The 25,355-nt window shown below is 41.3% G+C and overlaps 2 protein-coding genes across 6 annotated transcripts in view; one reads left to right on the top strand and one right to left on the bottom strand.

Moving 5' to 3' along the window:
• LOC118352292 (cytochrome c oxidase subunit 7B, mitochondrial-like) overlaps positions 1-24,336 on the bottom strand; it is a 49,726-nt gene extending 25,390 nt beyond the window's left edge. The window contains exon 1 of the mRNA XM_035706028.1: positions 24,196-24,336. Coding sequence (XP_035561921.1) covers positions 24,196-24,336 — 141 coding nt within the window. The remainder of the gene's footprint in view (positions 1-24,195) is intronic.
• The window catches only part of SHLD1 (shieldin complex subunit 1), a 79,522-nt gene that overhangs the window by 45,270 nt on the left and 8,897 nt on the right, over positions 1-25,355 (top strand). The window lies entirely within an intron of this gene.

Below are 25,355 nucleotides of genomic sequence, written 5' to 3'. Positions count from 1 at the left end.
CTATCTCCAGAACTTTTTTTTATCTTCCCATCCCAAAATTCTGTGCCCATCAGACACTAACTCCCCGTTCCCTTCTTTCCCCAGTCCCCGGCAACCACCATTCTATTTTCTGCTTCTGTGGATGAATTGCAATATTTTCATATTATTGGCCATTCACATTTCTTTACCTGTCAATTCTTTGTAAATGTCCTCATCCTATATTTTCTGTTGGGACATTAGTATTTTTCTCATGGAGTGGGAAGAGTTTACTAGGAAAATTGAGAGTGAATGGATTAAGGATTTTTCATTTTTTTAAGTGTTGTTTAAAGATTGGTGGGTTTTCTCTGCCTGTTCTTGATTCCTGAGAGATTTGCCACCTTTTGACCCTGTCTGGTCTCTCAACTGTTTTCTCTTCTTACAAATGGGCTCAGTCTCCCAACTGTTTTCTCTCCTTACAAATGGGCTCGGTACTATTTTACAGCTTCTTTGAAGAATAATTGACAAAATTTAAACTGTACATGATGATTTGATTATATATGTTGTGGAATAATTACCAAGATCAAAATAATTTACATTTGTCACTTCACATAGTTAACTCTGTGTGTGCATGAAGGGGGAGCGGGGGTGGTGAGAAGGTTTAAAAATAAGATCTTGGGATCCCTGGGTGGCTCAGCAGTTGAGCTCCTGCCTTTGGCCCAGGACATGATCCTGGAGTCCCAGGATCAAGTCCCACATCGGGCTCCCTGCATAGAGCCTGCTTCTCCCTCTGCCTGTGTCTCTGCCCACCCCCCTCATGAATAATTAAATAAATAAAATCTTTAAAAAAAAAAAAACTTTTAAAAAAATGCCCTAGGCTTATGGTGCTTATACGGCTACAAAGACAAGACAGTGAACAACAAAATAATTAACAGCATTAATTTAATGTTACATATTACATTGTTTTGCTGAAACTAAGTCACATCTCACAACATGAATATGACCCTGCAGTGACAATATGTAGATAAATAAATTTTTAAAAAACAGAGAAAGAGAAGGGAAGAAAAAGAAGTGGCTCAGCAGTCCTGGGCTGGGAGCTGGGCTGCCCGGTGAGCTTTGGCGCCCCCACTGGTCCAGCCTGAGGCGGTGTTGCTGGGGTCTAGAGGAAACTGGGTTGTTTCTACCTCTTCTTTTTTTGTTTGTTTTTTTTTGTTTCTACCTCTTCTAAGGCTCACCCCCTGAGCTCCCAAACCTTGCTTCTTGCTTCTTCTTTTCCTGAGAAACTCAAACAACAGAAAAAGAACTTTGCCATTGCCCTGCCACCTGCTCCTGTCCCCGCAGGACCCTGTCTGTCGTCTGTTAGAGTGGGAACGTTATCTCTGCTCCTATTTAAAGCCCGTCCCTCCGAAGGTATGCTGTCCGGTGTCCTCTCTCCAGGTCACGGTCACATACGTCACACCTCCACTTATCTCCTCTCTCCTGCATTATTGATTTTCCCCTCTTGGCTGGCTTATTCTTAGCAACCTAAAACTTGCTAAAATATCCCTCATCTTAAAAAAAAGAGAAGTCCTCCCTTGACCCTGTATTGCTCTTCGCCTCCTGCCTCACTTCCCTGTTTCTTTTTACAGCAGAGGGCCCTGAAAGACGGGTCTGATTTGTCTATACTCACTCTCTCCATTCTTCCCTTCTCGATTTCTCTCCAATCCACCCCAGCCAGGCCTGTGCCTCTCCTTTCACCCACCCCTCCACTCACCCCCGCCTCCTCCTGCCACATGCACTTCATCACTGCATTCTGGGTTTAGACCTATGGCCACACTCGGCAGCTAAGGAGGCTGGCAAATGCAGCCTACCTGTGTGCTCCAATAGGGGGAAATCAATCAGAAGTTGGGGGTCGGGGGCACAGGTAGAGCAATGAGAAGGGGAAAGAGGGACCACTTGCAGTAGAACGGAGTGGGATGTGAATGGGTCCTCTCCTCCATATGAACCTTAACTGAAGAATGTAAAGAACCACAAGCGGCTCTGAACAGTGCAGGCCCTGCCCACGGGAGCAGGGCTGCCCTTTGTAGAGTCGGAGCCCAGAGGAGCCAACCAAAAGCTCTCAGCAGTCAGCTTCCCGATCTTGACTTTAGAAGATGAAGATTGCTTTTTGTTTTTCATGTAAGGAACTGGATTCTTTATTTGTGATATCCATAAATGTTGCTATTCTGTATTTCTGTCTAGGAAGGCAATTTTCTCCTATATCATTTTTTTGTTTCTTATAAACAGCTTGAATCCTATCACGTGGAAGGGCTACAATTATCCATTTGTTAACCAAGCAGAACACACAGATATTTTGCTTTACAACTTGCGCCTAAGATAGCAGTACAGCTGGTTCATTAGCTGTCATGAAGGTTGCATTTTTAAGGGGGAAATGTGTCCAGCATCCAGGAACAATTTTCTGATGAAATCTCCAGTTTTCTTTAATGTGGATGGAAGCTTGTATCTTTTCCAATTTTAATTGAAGATCCTAAAATTTATATTGTCTTTTCCAAACCCTAATGTTCACATTGCATCTTTCTCTTTTCTTTCTTTCTTTCTTTCTTTCTTTCTTTCTTTCTTTCTTTCTTTCTTTCTTTCTTCTTCTTTCTTTCTTTCTTTCTTTCTTTCTTTCTTTCTTTCTTTCTTTCTTTCTTTCTTTCTTTCGTTTTATTTATTTATTCATGAGAGGCACAGAGAAGGAGGCAGAGACACAGGCAGAGGGAGAAGCAGGCTCCCTGTAAGGAAGCCCAAAGCGGCACTCCATCCCAGGACCCCGGAATCATGACCTGAGCTGAAGGCAGACACTCAACCACTGAGCCACCCAGGTGCCCGCCCCCCCAAAAAAATTGTGTTTTTCAAACCTAAAATTGTGGATCAATTCCTATGGCCTATCTTGATCTTCATGGTCATCAGAGGCCTTAGCTTCCTTTCCAAAACCGCTGGATGGCTTAGCCTATTGTAAATGGGGGAGTAAGTCTCCCTTGTGGGGTCTTCAAGGATGATTCCAATACAGCCACAGAGAGACATACGAAATGAAAGGATCTATTATGCTCATGGGGCCTAGAGGAGGGAGGCCACCTGGGGGGGAACACCCAGGGAGCAGACTTAACCTAGCAGGTGGGGAGCCATGGGCAAGTGCCCATTTGGAGGTCAGGGTGAGATAGACAAGTAGAGGTGGGAGGAGATTTTACTGATGTGTTTGCCTGTCACTCAGTCACAGTCGGGGAGGGTAAGAAGAGGAACTGTAGCAAGGACCAGCATTATCATACTGGTGTACCTGGGTGGATGCTCACAGCCTGTTTGTGGGGATGTTGAGGACTCAGAAAAATAGGAAGTTTCAAATACCAGCAATACACTTAGCTAAACCAATCCCTTTCAAAGTACTTCATCAAATCTCTCCTGCCATACCCAAAAGAGAGGGTGCACTCCTTTACAACAGATCAGTCTGAAGCTGAAAGGATAAATATTTGCATTAATGCCAGCTTTTCTTGGCTTCCTTTGTTTGAATGTATGGAGCATCACTGATTAACAAATGTCACCTGCCGGCTACTCCCTTTTGCACGGAAAAGCTGAGGGTATGCATAATCACGGCAACCTGCCCTGGATGTTGAGTGAACGACTGTAGAAATGGACCATTTTCTGCAGCCCTGTCTTTACTGTGCATGGGACCCAGCAAGAGGATGTTCAGGAAGAACAGAATAAGGCAGAGGCTGGTCAGTACGATTGTAGCTATTACTAAACACCCACAGTGGGTAGGCCCCCAGCCGGCCTTTGTGCGAGCTTGTTATTGGATTCCTCATTACAGCCCCGGCTAAGCTGGCATGCTTGGCAGCCCACGGTGCAAATGAAAAATATATGAGTCTGACTCAGGGAGCGTTTCCTTTCCTCCCTTTCTCCTGAAGGAAAGGAAAGTGATTGCTGTGGAAGCTATTTCTCATATTAATAGGAACATGATGGTTTGGCTTTGCTGGCCAAAGAAAGTCTGAGTTAAGATGGTGAGGTGCCATTTAACGCAAGTAATGAGAGGGACGTGCTGTCGTTACCTGTTCCTGGTGCTCCTCATTTTCCCTGAGCACTGTTGTTTTCATGATCTTATCTGCCAGAGACCTTACGCAAACATAACTGATTGATATTTCCCTTATGGTGTCAGCTTTCATCTCAAGAACGGGTTATTATGCACCTGCCCATGTGGGAAGCATGGTTTGCATTTTCTGGACTGAGAGGGGTTGTGATTTAAGCTCCATCGGAGGGAGCCCTGGGCTTTTCTTTATTGTCAGTGGGTGTGAACTTGGCAGCAGGTTATTTTCCTGTGCTGTTCCATGTTCTTTTTTGTTTGTCTGTGATCAAGCCATTCATAATTTTCAGATGGCAAAAAATGGAATTAAACTCTCCATTATCAAAGCTCCTACAGGAAAAATTATTTAGTTTTATCCATTCTCTGTAACCATAACTCCCCTTCCCCCATATTTGAAATAACTATTTATATATGTTTTTTGATAATGTGAGGTTTCTTAGGATCATAGTTGTGGTTTATAACTACGATAAGTGACTGTCATTTATTTGGATATGGCCCTTTTTTTCCCTTTAGGATTTCTGCCATTCTGATGTCCAGACAGGATTCTGCATTGTCACTGAGGCAGGGCTTATGTAGGGTAGCAAGAGTTTCTCCAAGTAGCTTTATTTCAGCAGTCTACATAGATAGCTGTCCCAAGAATTTTGTCATCAGTGCCTTGCTTCCTGCAAAATCTTGAGCTCTGAAGTCCCCTTCTTTGTCCCAGCCAGAGTGGTCAGTCTGGCACAGAGGTTGAGAACATGACTCTGGGTTTGAATCTAAGCTTCACCACTTACTAGTTCAGGACCTTGAACAAATCCCTAGGCCTTTCTGTGCCTCAGTTTCCTGATTCATTGGTGGGATGCTATAAGAAAGCTATAGGAGTTCAGTGAATTATGTTCAAGCCTATGGAATAGTGCCTGGCATGCAGTAGGTTTCACATAAGCACGGTAGTCTATGGCTAGCCTGTCAGCCCACCTCTCCCATCATCCCCCCTTCACCATCACCATGACCTTCCATCCCTCAGGCCACCCCCTTCTCCCACAGGCATCTCTCTGTCTACATTTGCCTCTTAGGCCTTCACCAGCACCCACTCCCTGAGACCCTTGCTGTGTGACTGCTACAGATAACACTGTCCAAGCAGGTAATTTGAGGAAAGCTTAGTAAAGGGATTATTTACAAAGCTGTGAGCAGGTGTGAGGAAAGCACAAGGGGAAGCCCAGTACCCAGGCCTAGAAACCCTGAGAGAGCATGCCCACAGGAGTTGTGTGGAGAGGGCTGCCTGATAGGAGCCATGAGCTTGATGGAGGGTTGCCCCAATCCATGGCAGGTGCCCTGGAAGAGCCAGGTAAGTAAGGAATCTGAACTCACCTTTCTCCCTCCTTGCATCTCCTGCCAAATGCCACCTCCCTGGTTCCCAACTCCAAGACAGAGAGAGCAAAGGTGCTGATCCATGATGTAGTCCATGTAAGTCAGCCTTCCAGGGTAGAGCAGGGTAGAGCCAGGTGGAGAGTGGATCTATACCAGAGGGAAGGGGGGGAAATATGCACATAGGGCCCTGAGGACCCCTGGTCTGCAGCCCCCCCTCAGCTTGAGTTATAGCCCCATGTAGGGCTCTGTGCTTGGTGGAGAGGCTGGGGATTTTCTCCCTTTCCCTCTGCCCTTCCCCTCCCTCCTCCGCTAGAGCTCTCTCTCTATCTATCTCTCTTTCTGTCTCTCAAATAAATAAATAAATCTTTTACGAAAATTAATTGCATTGAAATGACTAGTGGAAAGATACAATAAATACTACTCTCCTGGCTAAAGACGGCATTAGTTATGAATAATGGATTCAACATAGTTAATACTGGCTAACTAGAGCACATATGGTCTATAACCAAGTCATCCACTGACCCCCCTATTTCCGCATCCAGATTTTGTTGCTGTCATATTCTCTGGGGGCACCCTATATGTCACTTTTTGGAATTTATCTGTGTAGTCATTTATTCCTTGTTTTACCTCCTCTTCTAGATCTTTAGCTCCATGAGGACAGAGACCGGATCTGTGTGTGCATCACAGAATCTCCAAACCTTAGAACCTTAGTCTATGGGACCCGATAGATCCTTCACAAATATTTGTTGAATGAATAAACATGTTGATCACCATACTCCATGACATGTCATAACCTCAGGAGTCCAGCAGATGGGGATTCTAGGTGCCATGGAAGGGCCAGTGAAGTTTCTTTCCATGCCCTTTAAGTCATTACTGCTGGAAAGGGTTATTTCTTTATGACCCTCCCTCCCTGCCATTATATCAGCCACCCTTTCCACTCATATGGGAGCAGGTCTTGGACCAAGAACAAATTTCCTTTCCCTGCAATCTTCATAGGGATTAGGATATTGTGGGAATTATTTTTCTGAAAGTATTCCATTTCTCATTTCTCTCCCCTGATCATGTTTATTTGTGGTTTATTAATCTGATGGTGCCCAGAAAAATATATTTGATTGTTATTGGGACCATTTCAAACCTAGTCAACAATCTAGAAAGTGTGTCATGGGGCATTATCAGGTCTTATAATTGAAAATTGGCATCATTTTATGCTATTCCCTACTGTGATAGTCTAACCAAATTTTATTATGAATGAATGACTTCAGGGAGTTCTCTCTAAAGGTCACAAATGATGTTTAATATCCTCAAAAAAGATTACTTTTTGGGAACAGGAAGTAGCAACACAGCCTGGAAGCCTTAATTTATTTAAGCTCTATCATTGCTCAGTAATCTTTTTATCTGCCGTTTTTCTGACATTTAATATTCTGGAGAAAAAAAAGTTCTGGAGAGGAAATTAAATTTGAGGGTTGAGATAACAGGACTCTTATGAAGCTTATATACTGGAGATGTTAGAAAAAGATCCTAATCCAAAAAAAAAAGCAAAAAGCGATCAGTTTTGAGAGATTAAGTAGGATTGTCAAAAGTGGAAGCCTCAAGAAAACTGGAGAATATTAACTCTGGTGCCATGTTGTAACAGGTTTTTACTGAGGCATCTGTTGCAAACTAATTGCCTTTTTTCTGCCTGATAACCAAAGTTTAAGTTTGGGGCTTTTGCAATAGGAGCAATTAAAAGCTCAATGCTGTTATATTTTTCATTAATTTACCAGTGAGTGACTGGGTTTATGTGATGAATTGATTCATTTTGAAGATAATTATAGTTCTAAGTTGTGTTTTACTAGTTGGCTTGTCTTTTGTAATATAATTTGCCCTTCACTACAATATAATTTCTTCTGCCCTTCTGGTTATCAGCCTTTTCTTTGGCGGGGGGAGGAAGCATAGGCAATATCTATGAAGATAATATTCTTAAAATAGATGAAAATAGAATGGTTTGGGACCTCCCAGTCTCGGATGACAGGAGGTCAGATTTGGACCAGGCCTGATATAGGTAGGATGTCCTAGTCAGAGAGCCAGCAACAGGCAAAAGCAGAGATGGGTTCTTAATCCTCACATAAACTACTCCATCTATTTGCAGTACCTCCAAAAGCTGAACATTTCTATCCCCTGCAACCCAACATTTCTGCTCTCAGATACATACCCAACGGAAATGTATCCTTAAGTTCATGGAAAGACATGTATGGGAATAGAGCAGCACCAGTTATAACAGCCATGACTAGAAACTGCCCACATGCCCATCATCTGTAGAATGGGTTAAGTGGTTGTGTGTTCTTACAACCTGGATGAGTCTCACAACTAAAAGGCTGAGTGGGAAGCCATCTAGGAGTTAGAAGTCAAAATGACAGTAACCTCTTTGAAGGGTAGTAACTGGAAGGGGACACGAGAAGGGCTCCTGTTCTGTTTCTTAATCTGGGTGCTTGTTATACTGGGTATGTTCAGTTTGTGAAAATTAATAGAGCCATTATTTAGGCACTTCTATATGTGATGTTATAATTTAGTAAAAAGTTACAGGGTCACCTGGGTAGCTCAGTCAATTAAGCATCCAACTCTTGATCTCAGGGTTGTAGGTTCAAGCCCTGCATTGGACTCTACTCTGGGCATAGAGCCTACTTAAAAAAAAAAGTTACAGGCAGCCAGGGTGGCTCAGCGTTTGGCGCCACCTTCAGACCAGGGCGTGATCCTGGAGATCCAGGATCGAGTCCCATGTCGGGCTCCCTGCATGGAGCCTGCTTCTCCCTCTGCCCGTGTCTCTCTCTCTCTCTCTCTCTCTCTGTGTGTGTCTCATGAATAAATAAAAAAATAAAATAAATAAAAATAAATAAATAAAAGTTACAAATATATCGGTTTGCAAATTAGACATAGCTATAATTTTAAATACTTTATTTGAGAGAGAGAGATTGAGCACAAGTCATGGATGGGGGGCAGAGGGAGAAGGAGAAGCCAACTCTTTGCTGAGCAGGACGCCCAATAGGGCACATACCAAGAAAGCACAAAATAGCTTTCTTGGTTTTTTTGGTTTAATGGGCACATTATTTTGATTTGATTCCAGGACCCTGGGATCATGACCTGAGCCAAAGGCACACGCTAACTGCCTGAGCCACCCAGGCACCCCTGGCCATTGCTATAGTTTTCAAGCTGACTCATTGCAAAGTCCAAAGTATATTTATAGTGACACTTTGACAAAGGTTCAAGGGTACACGAGTACTATAGTGCTTTGTCTTTAGGTAGAACCATATTATCTTCCAGATGGAACCACTAGGACACTTCGGCCTAGCCGTGATTTTTTTTGTGGAGAATCATGGAGCTTATCCAAACCCCCGTTTCCTTTAGGGGCCCCTCTAGTTTTCCAGCTGAGTGAAATCTTTGTGGCACCTCTGACCTCTGCTCTGTTATGAGCTCCGATGACAGCCATCAGAAGAAGAACTGGGCTAACAGTTAACAGTGCTTTAGTTGTTTGATTTCTTTTGATTCTTGACTGTGAGTTTGTCAACAGCTCCACCCTTCATTTCTCCATCCAGGGTCAGGCATTGGTGGACATTTGATAAATATTAGACACATGACTGTTGCTCTTAAAGAGGCAGGACAATGAACAGCAGAGCAAGCATTTGCTTTTCAGTGGCAATAGATGTATTGCTTAAAATTGTCTCAATTTGATTTCTTGAATCCCTCTGATATCTCTCTCTCTTTAAAATTTTCTTGTTTATGTGTTTATTGTGGAAGATTGGGAATTATGAAAAGACACCGAAGTAAAAGAGAAACACCCATAATCCTTCCACCCAGAGGAAAAACTTACTATTTTGCTGGGATTTTGTTGGTTGGTTGGTTTTTGTTTGTTTGGTTTGTTTTTTTGGCTATAATGTCATTGCTTTTATGCTCCCTGCCCTCCCCTCCACTCTCTTTCCTTTCTGAAGACTAATGGGAATGAGTTGAGGAAAGAGACTGCTCAACTTTTTTTTTTTTTTTTTTTTTTGTTACTGCTCCCCATTTCTAAAGCGTTCTTGGATTGGGTAGAAACTGTGCACGTTAGTTACTACCTCTGTTTTTCTTACTCTTCATATGCTAAGGTGTGACTTAGCTTATGAGCTAGGCTTTCATGCCTTACCTTGCCACAGAAGAGTCTTAAGATGTAACTCAGGCTTCTCTTAGCCCTGCTTAAAATTTTTAGATTAGCTTGGCCAGTGCATACATTATATTCCAAATCACTAAAAAGAATTTAGAGTTCTTCCAAGATAGAACTAATCTGTTTACTAATATTCTGTCCTCAATCTCATCCTGAGAGCAGGATGAGAGCTTTTAAATCTCTTAGACTTCAACATCTTTCAGACCCTGAGAATCTCATTAATCCTAATTCTCTGCCTGAGAATCTAAACAGAAGAGTTGCATCTCTAGGTAGAGATTTCTGGGGTTTTGTCCTAGGCTGTACTGTTCCTTCTGTTTCTGGAACCACAAGATGATGATCCCCTTCCCTCCACCAGCACTGTGTGGCTGATGCACCTGTCTTCTTTGTCATGACCTGGAGCTCCCCATCTGTCATCTGGAGCACTCATGTACACATGCCAGACAGTGTTTGCACTCTTGCTTTTTCCTCCTAAAATAGACTCCTGTGCTTCTCTCCTTGACTTTCTTCCATTTTTTTGCTCTCGACTCCTCAGAGCTTTGTCCCTAGTTTCTCTTTAGACTTCTGAAGTATTTCAGTGGTATGCCTTTATTTTTTAAAATATCTTATTTATTTATTTGAGAGAGAAAGAGCGCAGAAGGAGAGGAGGAGAGAGAGAAACAGATTCCCTGCTCAGCAGGGAGCCCAACACAGAGCTTGATCCCAGGACCCAAGATCATGACTTACACCGAAGGCAGATGCTTAATCTTCTGAGCCATGCAGGTGTCCCTAAATGATACTCATTTAAATGAGATTATTCATTGGTGAGAAGAAAAATCCCTCCTGTAACACTGATAGACTGTTTCTCTTGACCTTTAAAATACTTTAATGGGCACATTATTTTGTTTGCTCAGTTCCGCCCTGGTTGGGGCCTGTGTGACATTCTGCATTATCTCTAAGCCTGTGCCTAACAGTGTTACTGCAAATGATTGTCCCGAACAGAGTCCATCTAAAGTGAGACCCCTGCTGTATGGTGTGTATGTGCAGTGTACAGAGAGACAGAGACAGAGAAACAGAGAGAGAATAATTTTAGAAAATCTAGTTACCAGAGTAGTTAGAGAAAAGAGAAAAGAAATATACATAGTTTGAATTTGCACCTTTATCATTTCCTTCTTTTTTTTTAAAGATTATGTATGCATGTATTTATTTATTTATTTGACACAGAGAGAGAGAGAGCACACAAGCAGGGGGAAGCAGCAGAGGGAGAGGGAGTAACAGGCTATCATCCCTATGCCAGGACCCTGAGATCATATCCTGAGCTGAAGGCAGACACTTAACCAACTGAGCCATCCAAGGCGCCCCTATCATTTCCTTTTTGACTAACTCTTGGCCTCTGTTCAGTTACCTGAAGTGGCCCTATAATCCTCATATAAAATGCACCTGCTGTCCTTGGCTTTGAGGAAACAAGAGTTCAGGTACGTTTCCAGTGGATTCCCATCAACTTGGTGACCCTTGGAATGCAGATATATGCTGAGGGCAAATTCATAGCATGATGTTTATGTTATGATGCTCGATATTTGGGAAAGCAAATGGGCAGCTTCCCCTCATGTCTGAGAGGAGGGAGATGTATGTATGGTGGAGACTTTCTGCATCAGACTTTGGGTGAGTGGTTCCCCTATCCTGGGAGTCCTTTTCTTCAAACATGACTTTCCAAAGTTAAAAAAAAAATTTTTTTTGACAGAGAAATTAGCAGTGTATAACTTTTATGCAGAGGAAGAACTGGGAACGGGATCATTTCTATCACGATACAGAAAAAAAATATATTACAAACTTAGCTGGGTTGCATGCTAATTGGACTAGTTCTTTGAGTAAAATAGCTTTCTTGGTATTTTTTGGTTTGTTTGGGTTTTTTTTTTTTTTTTTGCTTTCTTGTTTTTAAATTAAAAGTAATCTATAGACATTATGAAAAAAATCTGCTGCGTCCAGGTGGATGAGAAGAGTAACAATAATGAAAACAACAGTTGGCATTTGTTGAGCATTCTGTTGTGCTCCCTCATTTTGCTTCATTTCATCCTCCTCCAGTTCTGTGGGTGAAGTACTATGATAAAGCCAGTTAATGTTTTTAACCCTGCCATCTTGAACTTATTGGAAAACCAAGTCCCCCGTTGTCGTGGAACACCTGCTGCCACCTGTCAGGACGCAGGTGGTATTCTGCAGACACGGGTCGGAAAAGGAGAGGTTCAGAGGTCTCACTAGCAAGGGCAGGAGCTGGGACCAGACACAGCCACCTGCCTCTACAGCCACCTCCCTCTTCCACAGCCTGCCTTTAGGTTCTTCCTGCTAGTTGTATTGTTGGTGATTTGGGATTGTCCTTCTACATTAAAACCTAGAGCAATATAGTAATTCATTTTTTCTGGTTTGCTGAAACCCATTACCTCAGCCCTGGTGTCCTACTAGAAATAGGACAAGGACCGTCTCTATAGGAAGTCACAATCCTTTAAGAAACTGGCCACACACAAGCTTTGGGGAGAGGAGGGCAGAGACACTAAATACCATGTATGCTCACTGCAGGCCTGGGGGGGAGGGACCAGCCAGCTCCACCTGGGGAGGCTCCACCTGGGGAAATGGGGAAGCTCCATACAGGAGGGGCCAGGACATAGGGTCCCCCAGGAGCAGCAGAGTCTCCAGGTGGAGAAGGCCTGTGAGGGGAGAGTCAAGACCATATTTGGCAGCATGCAAGTGGCAGGGCTTTGAGCAGGGTGCCCAGCGAGGAGCACAGATGGTGTTTAAAGTCAGCTCTGAGTCACTCTTCGAAATTGCAGAAATTCAAGGAGAAGGATTTGGAAGCCCTCCAGCCCTGCTATGTGACCTTCTAGTCTCTCAATAATCATTTGGTGTCTAGCTCATAAATGGGAGTTCTCTGTAAAATTGAGTGCTTTGGGAAAAGTGGCAGAATGATTTCAAGAGAAGAAAAGAAGTCTTGTGCCTTTGCCTGAGAACCACTGGATTTACTCTCATTCCCCTAAAGGGTTTTTTCCTGGCAAGTTGCCTGCCTTCCAGCTTTGACCAAGGCACCAGTGGGTTCTCAACTCTTTTCTTTTTTTTAATAAATTTATTTTTTATTGGTGTTCAATTTGCCAACAAATAGAATAACACCCAGTGCTCATCCCATCAAGTGCCCCTCAATGCCCGTCACCCAGTCACCCCCCCCCCCCCCGCAAGCCCCCTGCCCACCTCCCCTTCCACCACCCCTAGTTCGTTTCCCAGAGTTAGGAGTCTCTCATGTTCTATCTCCCTCCCTGATATTTCCCAATCATTCTTTCTCCTTTCCCCTTTATTCCCTTTCACTATTTTATATATTCCCCGTATGAGTGTAACCATATAATGTTTGTCCTTCTCTGAATGACTTATTTCACTCAACATAATACCCTCCAGTTCCATCCACGTTGAAGCAAATGGTGGGTATTTGTCCTTTCTAATGGCTGAGTAATATTCCATTGTATACATAAACCACAGCTTCTTTATCCATTCATCTTTCGATGGACACCGAGGCTCCATCCACAGTTTGGCTATTGTGGCCATTGCTGCTAGAAACATCGGGGTGCAGGTGTCCCAGCATTTCACTGCACCTGTGTCTTTGGGGTAAATCCCCAGCAGTGCAATTGCTGGGTCGTAGGGCAGGTCTATTTGTAACTCTTTGAGGAACCTCCACACAGTTTTCCAGAGTGGCTGCACCAGTTCACATTCCCACCTACCGTGTAAGAGGGTTCCTCTTTCTCCACATCCTCTCCAACATTTGTGGTTTCCTGCCTTGTTAATTTCCCCCATTCTCACTGGTGTGAGGTGGTATCTCACTGTGGTTTTGATTTGTATTTCCCTGATGGCAAGTGATGAGGAGCATTTTCTCATGTGCTTGTTGGCCATGTCTGTCTTACTCTGTGAGATTTCTGTTCATCTCTTTTGCCCATTTCATGATTGGATTGTTTGTTTCTTTGCTGTTGAGTTTAATAAGTTCTTTATAGATCTTGGAAACTAGCCCTTTATCTGATACGTCATTTGCAAATATCTTCTCCCAAGTTCTCAACTCTTAACCTGTCTCCACAAATGACTGGATAAAGGTTACATAAAAATCCCAATGCAGAGCCAGAAGATACTTGGCTTCTCCATGTGAACGTGCTTGAGATGGAAACTATATTTTCTGTCGAATGATTTTCTTGTTGCCTTGGCAACTGGTTGGGTTTTTTTTTTTTTAAGCTTTTGATTTTTCTCCACAATGTGAGCTGCTTCCTTTGATTTAGCTCAAACCTGTGTACAGATTTCCATCTTATTCAGAAAGTCTCTAGTGTGTTTATGAGGTATGGATTTTTAAATTTTTCACCATCTTTACAAAGTTGAACAGTAATAAATAATTTCACATAATTGTTAGCCTACCTGATTAAACCAAAGCTAAATCAGAGTGATTTTTTTGTTTGATGTCAAATACTGTAACAATGGTTCAGATCGATTTTTATAAGATATCACTAAATATTTTAATGTTACTCTTTTTAATGTCTCTGACAAGGTCTAGGTGGAAATTTTTAAAAATATTTTTATTTATTCATTTACTTAAAGTGATCTCTACATCCAGCATGAGGCTTGAATTCACAACTCTGAGACTAAGAGTCGCACACTCCAACTGAGCCAGCCCGGTGCCCCATAGGAAATTGTTTCCATACATTATAAATGCATATCGTTCCATTCTGTCTCCGGCTTGCTCATTGGGCTCTGCCACAGTGGCCTCTTGACTAGTTCTTAGCCTTGTTTAACTGTTCTCATCTCAGGAACTCGGCATTTTCCATTTTCTCTGTCTGGACCCTGCCACTCAGATATTTGCATCACTTCCTCCCTCCCTCATTGCATGTATGACTCTGGGTAAATGCCACCTCCTCCAAGAGGGCTTTCTGGACCTTCCTGTCTAAAAACAGCATCTTCATCCATCACTCTGGCCAGTTTGGAGATGAGAGGATCCATTTCTGGAAAACCTGAATGAATTATCAGTCCCACTATATGAAGCCCACCAATCTGTAAACAGTACCCATGGCAGGGGCTTCAAATTTGCTTTTTAATGCCACATCATTAAATTATGAATGCACAGCCAAAAATATTTGCAGGAATCTTCCATCACAACATATAGAGACCAAGACTAATAAGAAATAAAGGAATAAAGCCTTCCTTCTGTGCACATGTCTGACAGAGTTTGATCTACATTTGATTAATATGAGATTTAGTCCAGCATGTGGCCAATATCCTTGGCGGGCAGGGCCATTTGTTTAACCAAATCCATTTTCACTTGCACACAGAATAATTAACTCAGGCTCACTTTGTTGGAAGTCGTGCTAAAGACATTTATCATTTCCTTCTACACTGTGGAGACCGATCAGACTATGACTTGGGTTGTTGAAGCTGTATGCTTATCAAAAATGGAGTGGATGAAAAAAAAAAAAATGGAGTGGATGCACATGATACTAAATTGAACTTTTTAATTACTGTGATTTAATGACATCTCTCTGCCATGCACTTAATCTTCAGCAAATATTTACCCTTCCCAAACTGACAGATTTGCACGTTATAACTTGTAATGTCAAACGAAGCATTTCTCTTTCCCCTGCCCCTAGAAGGATCTCTTTAAAAAATTATAGTCTTTAAAAAATAGCTGACATATTCTCCTTTATGAGGAACTTTCAACATTTCAACAATTCCGTCAACTGAATTTCAACATTCAGTCCTGTGATTTGGAACTGACCCTTCTCTCTCTCAACCTTAGTCTATATTTATTGACATATTTATTTTAGATACAGTTTAATATTTTTATTCTATTATCTGGGTCATTTGCATAGAGAGATGGGTAGGTGGGGGAATGGATGAATGGATGGATGGAGATAGACAGATGGACAGCCTGAACTGTACTAAGGATGTGTGGAAATACAGTTTCAGATAATAGGATATATCACAAGCTTTAGTCTCATGGTTTCCAGTTCATGAGAGCTATGTAATAGCTTTCCAAGCAGAGGCTAAATAACCATCATTCTATTACATCCAACATAGTTTCCCAAACTTTTTGATGAAAGTAGAATTAGCTAGATGTTCCTAAAAGCTAGAAAGTCCTAAAATAACTTCAGGATACTTGTAAATGTTTTTTTAATTTGTACCATGGAACTAGTGTGAGGAGCTGGAGTTGGAGGTACTTATTGAAGCCTGGGCATGGATGTTTTGGTCACTGTTCGGTGAAAGAACCCTTTCTACAACCCTCTCTGCCAACACCTGAGAACACTTTCCAAACCAAAAATAAAATGGCCAAGTAAATTAATATATTTCTGAATTATGAAGATGAGAAATTGTGAGACTTAAATTCTAGAGGTGATGTCAGGATTAATGAGTATAGTCAACATGAGCATGAAAGTTTGTCAAGACCTAGAGACCTCACACCCATGAGCTTGCCTGTGCACTGTATTATTCTCTTATATGGGGCCATACTTGAGTTTGAATCCTGACCTTGCCACTTGCTAGCTGTGTATCTTTGACCATTCTTAATCTCTATGCCTCAGGTTCATTGTCTGTGAGTCTATCAATGAGCGCACTCAATGCCTATTCCAACCTCCTCCTCTTACAGAGGATGGAAGTTCCCATTTTCAGAATCTCTTATAGCTACTGTTGTGGATGTGAATTAGACCTGCTAATCAAATACAGTCCCATAAACATTTGGATTCAGACCTAGATTATGTGGGAAGAGAGATGGGACATGGGACATTCATTTTCAGCTAGAACCAGAAAATAATGGCTTCCTTGATTGAATAGGCAGCTTCCTTTTTGGGAATCTTCCAGATTGTAGCAGAAACGGTTTTAACTTGGAGCAGCATCTATAGCAGCACCTTTCTAATTGTTCAGGTTTCAAATAATGATAGAGCCCCTTTGGCTGATTTGGGGAGTAATTCCTCAAAGCTCAGCCTGGAGTCTGTTTCTGCATCTCTCCCAACAGCATTCTGTACCATGGTATACTTATAACTACCTTTCTTTCTTCTTCAAGTAGCCAAAGTGATTTATGTTGGCTGCACCTAAAGATCACCTTGTAGAGTTGCTGATAGAGTTAAAAAGATAAAACATTACAGTGCTTAGAACATCTGGCCCTTTTTTTCTTTTTAAAAATATGCTTAGGGCTTTTTCTGGCCCTAGTCAATGGTATACCTACAACCATGAATAACACAGATATTTATTAGTTTGTTGGTTCATTCACTCATTCACTCATCCACTTATTCATTCATTCGTTCTACATTTTTTGAAACAAATACTTGCTGAATGTCTATTCTAATCAAGAGATGTTCTAACTGCCCTAGGATGATGGTTACAACCTAAGTGAATATTAGAACCATCTGGGAATCTTTTTTAATTTCCGTGCCCCATCTGGGACTTATTAAAGACAGGGAGTGTGTGTGTGTGTGTGTGTGTGTGTGTAGGCTTTCTCTCTCTTTCTTTCTCTCTCTCTCTTTCTTTCTTTCTTCTTCTTCTTCTTCTTCTTCTTCTTCTTCTTCTTCTTCTTCTTCTTCTTCTTCTTCTTCTTCTTCTTCTCCTTCCTTCCTTCCTTCCTTCCTTCCTTCCTTTCTTTCTTTCTTTCTTCCTTTCTTCCTTTCTTCTTTCAGAAAGAGAGAGAGAATATGCCTGCATGCCTGGGGAAGGGGAGGAGGGGCAGAGACAGGGAGAGGAAGAGAATCCTAAGCAGGCTGTGTGCTGGGCGTGGAACCTGGCATGAGAGTGATCCCACTATCCTGAGATCACAACCTAAGCCAGAATCAAGAGTCAGACACCCAACTGACTGAGCTACCCAGGTGCCCCTGTAGATATTTTCTTAATTGAGATACTATTTCATACACTGAAGTATACAAACTTTATGTGTTATGGGTTGGTGGATTTTTACATATGTATACACCCAATTAACCACTATGCAGATCAAGATATAGAGAAACAAAAAATGTGCATGAAAGATTTGTTGTGTGTATGGATTTGGGGCAGAGGGCTTTATTTTAGAAGCTTAAGTTTCAAATGCATTTGAGATTTTGCCACTCAGAGGTCAAAAAAAATTTGGTCCTCTGGAATAACCAGTAAAATCAGATCACTTTTTTCTTTTTCATAGTCCCTTACAAATTTGTGTTCCTTTCTAGATTTATGGAAGAAAATAATTTCATTTACAGGTGAAATGAAATTAGGGAGGACCTTAGATAACAGAAAAATTGTAAAATATCAATAAGGCACTAAATGTTACCAGTAGTAACTTTGTGAGTCAAAATCGCTGTCTCTGTTTATCTTCTTATGATTGGCATAGTTTTTTGACTAAAAGAAAATTTAACTGCTTTCTTAAAACGAAGCTATACAGTTTCTTTCATGTGATCTTTTCAAAGAGAGTGAATATCATGAGAGCAAAAATAATTATTTTCCTTTTTTTCAAAAGTGTTTGGAGCCAATGACTGCATAATTGGTATTGCAAGGCTGAGGCCAGTAGAGCAGCAGGCATGAGCTGAGTTAAGAAGATAAAGTTGGTAATTATTTGAAAAGCAAATGGAAATAGTTGATTACAGAAAAAGAAAATGTCATCTGCAAAACAAAACATTGAGAGCATCTACATTTTTTTAATAAAACCAACTAGAACTTTGAAGTTGAATTATTTTGCATAATTGGCTCATTACAGAATGAAACTTTGAGAAACAAAATGGAAGGTGGACATGAATTATACTTTTAAGACAGCCACATGTGATTTGGGATCAAAGTCTAGCATCAGGACCCTGTTTTGAGGATAGCTAGACTGTATTAGTGAATTAAACAGACTCACATCACCAGAGGAATAGAAAACATGAACATTCTCTGTAGCTCATTTCTCTGCCTTCAGATAAAATCTCCATAATTGACCAAGGTGATATGAATATTATCCATTTTGAGCATTCTTAAAGAATGAACTTTGGACAGGAAAGCAATCTGGGTATGACATTTATTATTCTGTTGATCTGGCCAGGTAAGAGAATGATGTCATAATTTCCTCACCATTTCCTGAGTGGTCCTAGGTTGGCAGTTATATTCTATTAGAGCTTGAAGGTATTATTCCTCTGCCTTCTTGCTTCTACTGCTGTTGTGGAGACATCAGCTGTCAACTGAGTTGTCATTCATTTATGGGTAATCAATCTTTTCTTTATTGGGTGGTTTTAGAATTTTTATTTTTGCCTTTGATAATCTGCAGTTTTATCTCATGCATAGCAATAAGGGTTCTTTTTATTTATCCTGCTTGCAAAACATTGTGATTGCTAAATTTGAGAATGCATGCTTTGCTCAATTCTAGGAAATTTCCACCCATTCACTCATTGCACATTGCCTTTTCCCCATTGCCTCTATTATCTCTTTCTGAAATTTCAATTAGATGCATGTTGGACCATTTCACTTTGACTTACATATCTCTTAATTTTTTTGTTTTGTTTTCTCCATCTCTTTGTCTCTCCTTGCTAAATTCTGAATAATATCTTCAAATCTTATTTCTATTCCCTAATTCTCTTTCCAGTGGCATTCAATTAGATGCATGTTGGACCATTTCACTTTGACTTACATATCTCTTAATTTTTTTGTTTTGTTTTCTCCATCTCTTTGTCTCTCTGTGCTGAATTCTGAGTAATATCTTCAACTCTTATTTCTATTCCCTAATTCTCTTTCCAGTGGCATTTAATCTTCTGTTTGATCCATCTACAGAGGTATAAATACCTATTACCCTAATTTTCCATTTTTCTAAGTTATTTTTGTTTATTTTTCTAATTTACCGACAAATTATTTGTAAGTCCCTTGTTCCTACCTAACTCAAACTATCTCCTAATTTATTTCTTTAACATCATCAACATACTTGTTTTATATTCTGCAACAATTAACTAACATCTCAAGTTTCTGTGAGTCTCATTCTGGAACTGGCTCCAGTGTATTTTGTGAGTATTGTTTTTATTGTGAGCTCCTGTTCAATGGAACCTTATATGCAGGGTTTCTTTTGACTTTTGAGTGAAGGTACATTCCTCTGAAGAGGATTTGCATTTGCTTTCTCTAAACATAGAAGGGCACATTATTCTGGAAGCATACTAAAATAAATTCCTGGCTGGGGGTTTTTAGACTACAAAAATAGTATCAGTTCAGGCCACAAACACATGTGAGGTCAGGCTTATAGTTAAATCTCCAGAGGAATTTTCTTCTTCTTCTTCTCTCTACCCAGGGCCAAAGCCAAGACAAACAAGTTTTTTTACTGGGACCCTTTGCAAGGCATTTTTTTCCCTAGTTCATTTTTTCTCCAAGGGTGTTACTTCAGGGCTCTCAGCTTCACGCAGTGACCTCCTTCCAAACACCCCATCTTGCTGTGACCCTAGACTTGGTGTCCTGAAACCTGAGTACCATTTAAGTTGATTTGCTAGATCAGGACACCAGCTCAGGGTTCATTCACCTCTCAGAATGTCCTCTGGGATTTTGCTTTTGGACTCTGAGGACTTCCCTTCCTTAATTCCAGCTTCCTTTATTCAGTCATGCATCTTAAAAGACTAAGAAAAAAATTTTACCCAGAATTTTTAGATATTTGGTAACAAGAAGGATTTTCGGGTGCCTGGGTGGCTCAATGTTAAGCATCTGCCTTCAGCTCAAGCTGTAATCCCAGGGTCCTAGGATTGAGCCCCCATGTCAGGTTCCCTGCTTCGTGGGGGGTTCCTGTTCTCCTCTCCCTCTACCCCTTTCCCCTGCTTGTGCTCTGTTTCTCAAATAAATAAATAAAATCTTTTTTAAAAAAGGATTTTCATAATATCTGTGCATCACTTTTTTTTGGTCAAAAATACAGAACTATCTCTGCAATCCTACCAGAGGCGTCCTTGTAAAGCTAGAAACTCAATTCCATGTTTGCCCCCACGACTAGCCCTTAATAATCCATGTTGGACTCATTTCAACACAAATACATCCTAAACCTCTCATGTCTCATATTTTCTGCCACTCAGCCAGCTCCAACTTTTATTTCTCCGCTGTCTCCAAGGCCTTTTCTGAATAGGTTGTATTATATTATGCTGTTTTTTAAATGTTTATGGCTTTTCCCCAGTTTCTGAGCTTTTTATGTTTCTGATGTTTGCTCTGGGAGAGAAGGCTCACAGCTTTGCCCTTCTTCAGATTCACCTGTAAATGCGGGAAGCAGGGGCAGGGTGGGTGTGTGAGGAAGGATTAACTCCTAGGACCATTCTCATTGCCTTTCTCAGTCTTGTCTTGCCTTTTAAAATTTAACTCAGCACTACAATTCTGACTCCGCCAGCAGCCATTCTATGAACAGAGATCTTTTCTGCCCAGTTTCCCGATCTCTTTTTTGTTGTTGTTTGATGCAATCTGTCTCCTTCTTCAGTGTATTTACTAACCTTGACTTTTCCCTGAAACTCTTCCCTTGATTCATAGTTTCCATCAACCATGAAACCATCACCACCATGAGGCTCCTGGAGGTTAGTCATTGCAGTCCCACCCACAACTACTGGTCCCCCTCCCCCGCACCCCCTGGGAGATGTTTGGGGGACAGCTGGAGGGCCCCACAAGCCTGGGCTTCTGTGTTTGACACTCCCACATGCTGAGGAACCTGCTGTTTCCACCCACACTGGGATCATGTTTGTTCTGCAGAGCATGCACTGGGGACCTCTCTGTAGTCAGTCCTAATGGTGAGATGGGTGATGTTTGCCTTGATTTATCCCATCAACACTGAGGCCAGGGTGGGGCACTAGCTGTTGGTAAAGGCGACGTTTCTTCCAGTTGGGAGAATGAACACTTGTTCATCTGGACTTCCTTTGTGATACGTGTCTATCACTGCATGTAGATATACAAGAGCATTTACAATTCACTTTTAAAAATCTCTGGTGTTAAATGACCAATACCTTAATATTTATATCACTGCTGCTGGTGTTGCTCTTGTCACCGTGATAGTAATTACAGAGTAGCTTTTATTTATTGGGTGTGAACTGTGTGCTAGGCTTTATGCTAATAAATCATTTCATTCTTACAACTGTCCTATGGGGTATGGATCATTATTATTATCATCATCCTCATTTTACAGATGAGAACGTGAAGATTCAGAAATGTCAAGTAACTTGCCCAAGGTCACATAGCCAATAAGTGGCCGTGCTGGCACTCAAAACTCAAGCCTTCTAAACCCAGTCCATGCTCACAAGCCTTTCATCTATCAGGATAGAAATAGTCAGATTTCTGATCTATGACTATGAGCTGTTTACAGAAGCTAGAACTTAAATTCACGTTCATTCTGCCCTTTAAAGTAACACATCTGTAAGTATATAATACTATGCTACCTGCCATCATGCAGAATTGGTTTTGGAATTCCTTTGTAAGAACTGCTTTCAGAACCAGTGTGTGTAATGTAAGAAAAGCAATTTATTTTTGCTTGATCACCTACATTATTTCTCAGATTTTATTCTTAATGCCTTTTGACAATTTCCAAAATGGTAATTCTGTCCTCTGAGGATGGAGATTTGCCACCCATGAGGACATCCAGAAGAAGCTTCCAGGGGGAGTGGAGACACTTCCTAAGAGGCTCCAGCATGTTCTCAGCAATGTCAGCATTTTGAAAATTAGAGCTTGGCCTCCCAGGGTGATCACTTTGCAGGGGAAGCACTCAGCTATACATTTGCATTCTGGTGTATTTGTTTACAATTCAACCTGTTACTTCACAGATATACTTAAAGTTGATTTTGATGTGGAATGAAGTCTGTTTACACAAATATGCATCTAACAAAAATCCTTTTGCCTACTGCATAAAGGAAAACATCAGATTTTCCTTGTCTGCTGGTCTCAGAAAGTCTGCTGATGTCAACAGTGAAATTGGCTCTGTTTTGATAAGAATTCTGTTCTGTTCCTCTTTATATCTTAAAATTAGGAAATATTGACTTGTGGAATTGGACAGATGGTGAGTAGGCCCCCATTCCTCTTCAAGGAAAAAATAATCAGTTTTCTGCTTCCCCAACAAAGGGTGATGATCCCTCTGCTAAATACATCTCCAGCAACACTTCAAGCATCATTTTTAAAATGCTTATTCTTTTTTCTTTTCTTACAGTGAAGGTTAAGGTTAAAGCTTCAAGCCTCATCTTAATTAGCTGCTCACACTGAACTTAATTCTGCTGAAGTAAACAATCGTATTCAAAATAGCAGTGTTGCCATGGCAACCTAGATCCGGAATCATTTGATTTTCTTTTCTGCTCATGATTGTGCCTTACTATCTAGGCCATGATATGAAATAAATCTGCTGAAACATCCCATGTAAAATGAGATTGAAAAAAAACATTTGTCAGCGGAGGGGGACTTTTTAAAAAAATATTTTATTTATTTATTCTTGAGAGACAGAGGCGGGGGGGGGGGGGGGGGGGGTTGGCGATGGGGGGCAGAGACACAGGCAGAGGGAGAAGCAGGCTCCATGCAGGGAGCCCGACATGGGATTCGATCCTGGAGACGCCTGGAGGGGGACATTTTTAAATGATTGCTTTAAGTGTTGCAGGAAAGCTCCTCATTCCCAATGGCTCCTGAGGGAGATACGTCTCCGGTACCCTGGTCTGACAGCCTTGCCTCTTAGTACCCTCTCAGGGCTCGAGGTGCCAAAGCACCCATGAGCTGTGCCCCAAAACCTGGACAGGGTCAGGGGATCCAAGGTCTTGGTCCAGCTCTAGCTATCATAGTCTGGTCCTGAAAGTGCAAGAGAGTTGAATCAGATCATTCCCCCTGGCTTTTCTAGCTGTAAAGGGGTCAGGTTCTGATCTTTTAATTTGGCTTTTACTTAACAAAATGCAAAACGAAGCTGTTTTAAATCGAGCCTCAGGCTAAACCTTCATCTCCTACTAAAGAAGAGAATTGTTAAGCATTTTTAGGATCTGGGCCTGTGATTCCTAAACTTGTATGACCAGAATCATCTAGGGAGAACCCCCTTGCCTGGCTTTTCCACAGCCAATGTGGAAAGCTATCATTGGTCCTAATTATGGCATATGTTAGATGTTAGCCACAGGAAGATCACTTTAGTTAAGAAAGTTAATTAGACTTTTCTGTGGTCTCTTCACCAACCCTCTCGTGAGGTGATTCTGGAGACTCGGTCTTTGTCTCAATTTTCTTGCCTGGAAAATGTGGCTCTGGTAAGCCGGCTGGTTTCCTTGCCCCTGGATCTGGCTTAGTGCGTGACTTTTTTACTAAATGGAGCAGAGACACAGCGGCGTCACTTTTTGGAAGCCATAAACTGACACTGTGAAGGTTGTCTTCCTTGAGAAGATTTGCCATTAAAACAAAAACAAACCTGGAGCTCTTTTGCCCAGCCTCAGACTGGGATATTCTAGTCATGAGATCAAGTGGAGAAAAGTCACGAAGATACTGTTTTTCTCTGTGATTCATCTTGCATGCCATTAAAAAGAAGATAGAAAAGAGACAAACCCCGTAGAAGAATGGTAAAGAATGTGAATTTTTCACAGTACAGGAAATCCATGTGGCCGCTAAGTATCAGAAGAGCAGCAGTTCAGCCATTTTGAGTGTGGAGGGAAATGTGACCCCGAGTAAGGAGATGGGATTGGAAATGCCCAACCAGATCAGAGTTTAGCAAAGTTACAGAGAAATAGGGAAACCGAGGTCCTGCTGGTGGGAGTGCCACGGCCACTTTGGAGAGCGATTTGGCAGGTTCTGGTGAAATTGAAAACTCATATTCCTTTCGACTCAGCCCTTCTGCTACTGGTCCAGAGAAAGTCTGCATGTCCACCAGGAAGTGGGTACTGGGGCTTCACTGAGGTCTTGTTTGTTATGGGAAGAATTAGACACAACCTCCATGTCCATCAGCAAGAGAATGAAATGGATGAAAAATAATGCCGTATGTTCTTATACTAGAATACTATAAAGCAGATTCACATGTATTATCAACAATGGCTGGAAGTAAAACTTCATAAAGTGGAGGGGAAAAAAGCAAAACTTTGTATATGGAAAATAAAATGACCATCACACAAAGCAACACTATAATATATGCAAAGTATAAAAATGAGCTGGAAAGTGTGCTTGGCTGGCTCCGTAAGTAGAGCCTGTGACACTTAGATCTCTGAGTTGTGAGTTCCAGTCCCATGCTGGGTGTAGAAATTACTTAAAAATAAAATCTTTAAAAACAAATAGTAAAAAATAAATAAAAATGACCTGGAAAGAATGAATTTCCATGTGGAAGTGGGCAACTTTGATTAAAATATTTCATTTTTTGTTGTTTTATTTTTATTTTTATTTCAGTGTAGTTAACAGTGTTATATTAATTTCAGGTGTATAATATAGTGATTCAACACTTTAACAACACCCGGTGTTCATCAAGACAAGTGCACTGCTTAATCCCCATCACCTGTTTCACCCATCCCTAAAATGTTTACTTCTTTAATAAGAAAAAAGTCTTGAAGCAAATATGACAATATGGCAGTTGTCATTTTGGAGTGGTGTGAACTTGGATATTCTAGTTCTCTGTAATTTTCAGAACACTTTAATTGCTTAAGAAAATATAAAATGCCAAGGTAAAAGTGAGATCGTTTACAAATCAGACGGCAGAGATGAGCCTTATTAATTTCCCTGGGCACTTAATTTTAGGGCTCTTCACCCATCACACATATTTTTGGGTTTTTCCAGCCCTCATTTTCTTTCTCAGCAGTTGCCTTTTAGAGGACCCTAGCTTCTGCCCGTTGCTTATGTTCACAATTAGGATGAAGGGTGACAGCATATGCCACCTCCCCTCTGGGTGATTCATCA

Source organism: Canis lupus, chromosome 24, assembly GCF_003254725.2.
Source record: "Canis lupus dingo isolate Sandy chromosome 24, ASM325472v2, whole genome shotgun sequence".
Taxonomy (NCBI): domain Eukaryota; kingdom Metazoa; phylum Chordata; class Mammalia; order Carnivora; family Canidae; genus Canis; species Canis lupus.
The sequence above is the reverse complement of the archived record's forward strand: the minus strand, read 5'-3'. Positions and strand labels throughout refer to the sequence as shown.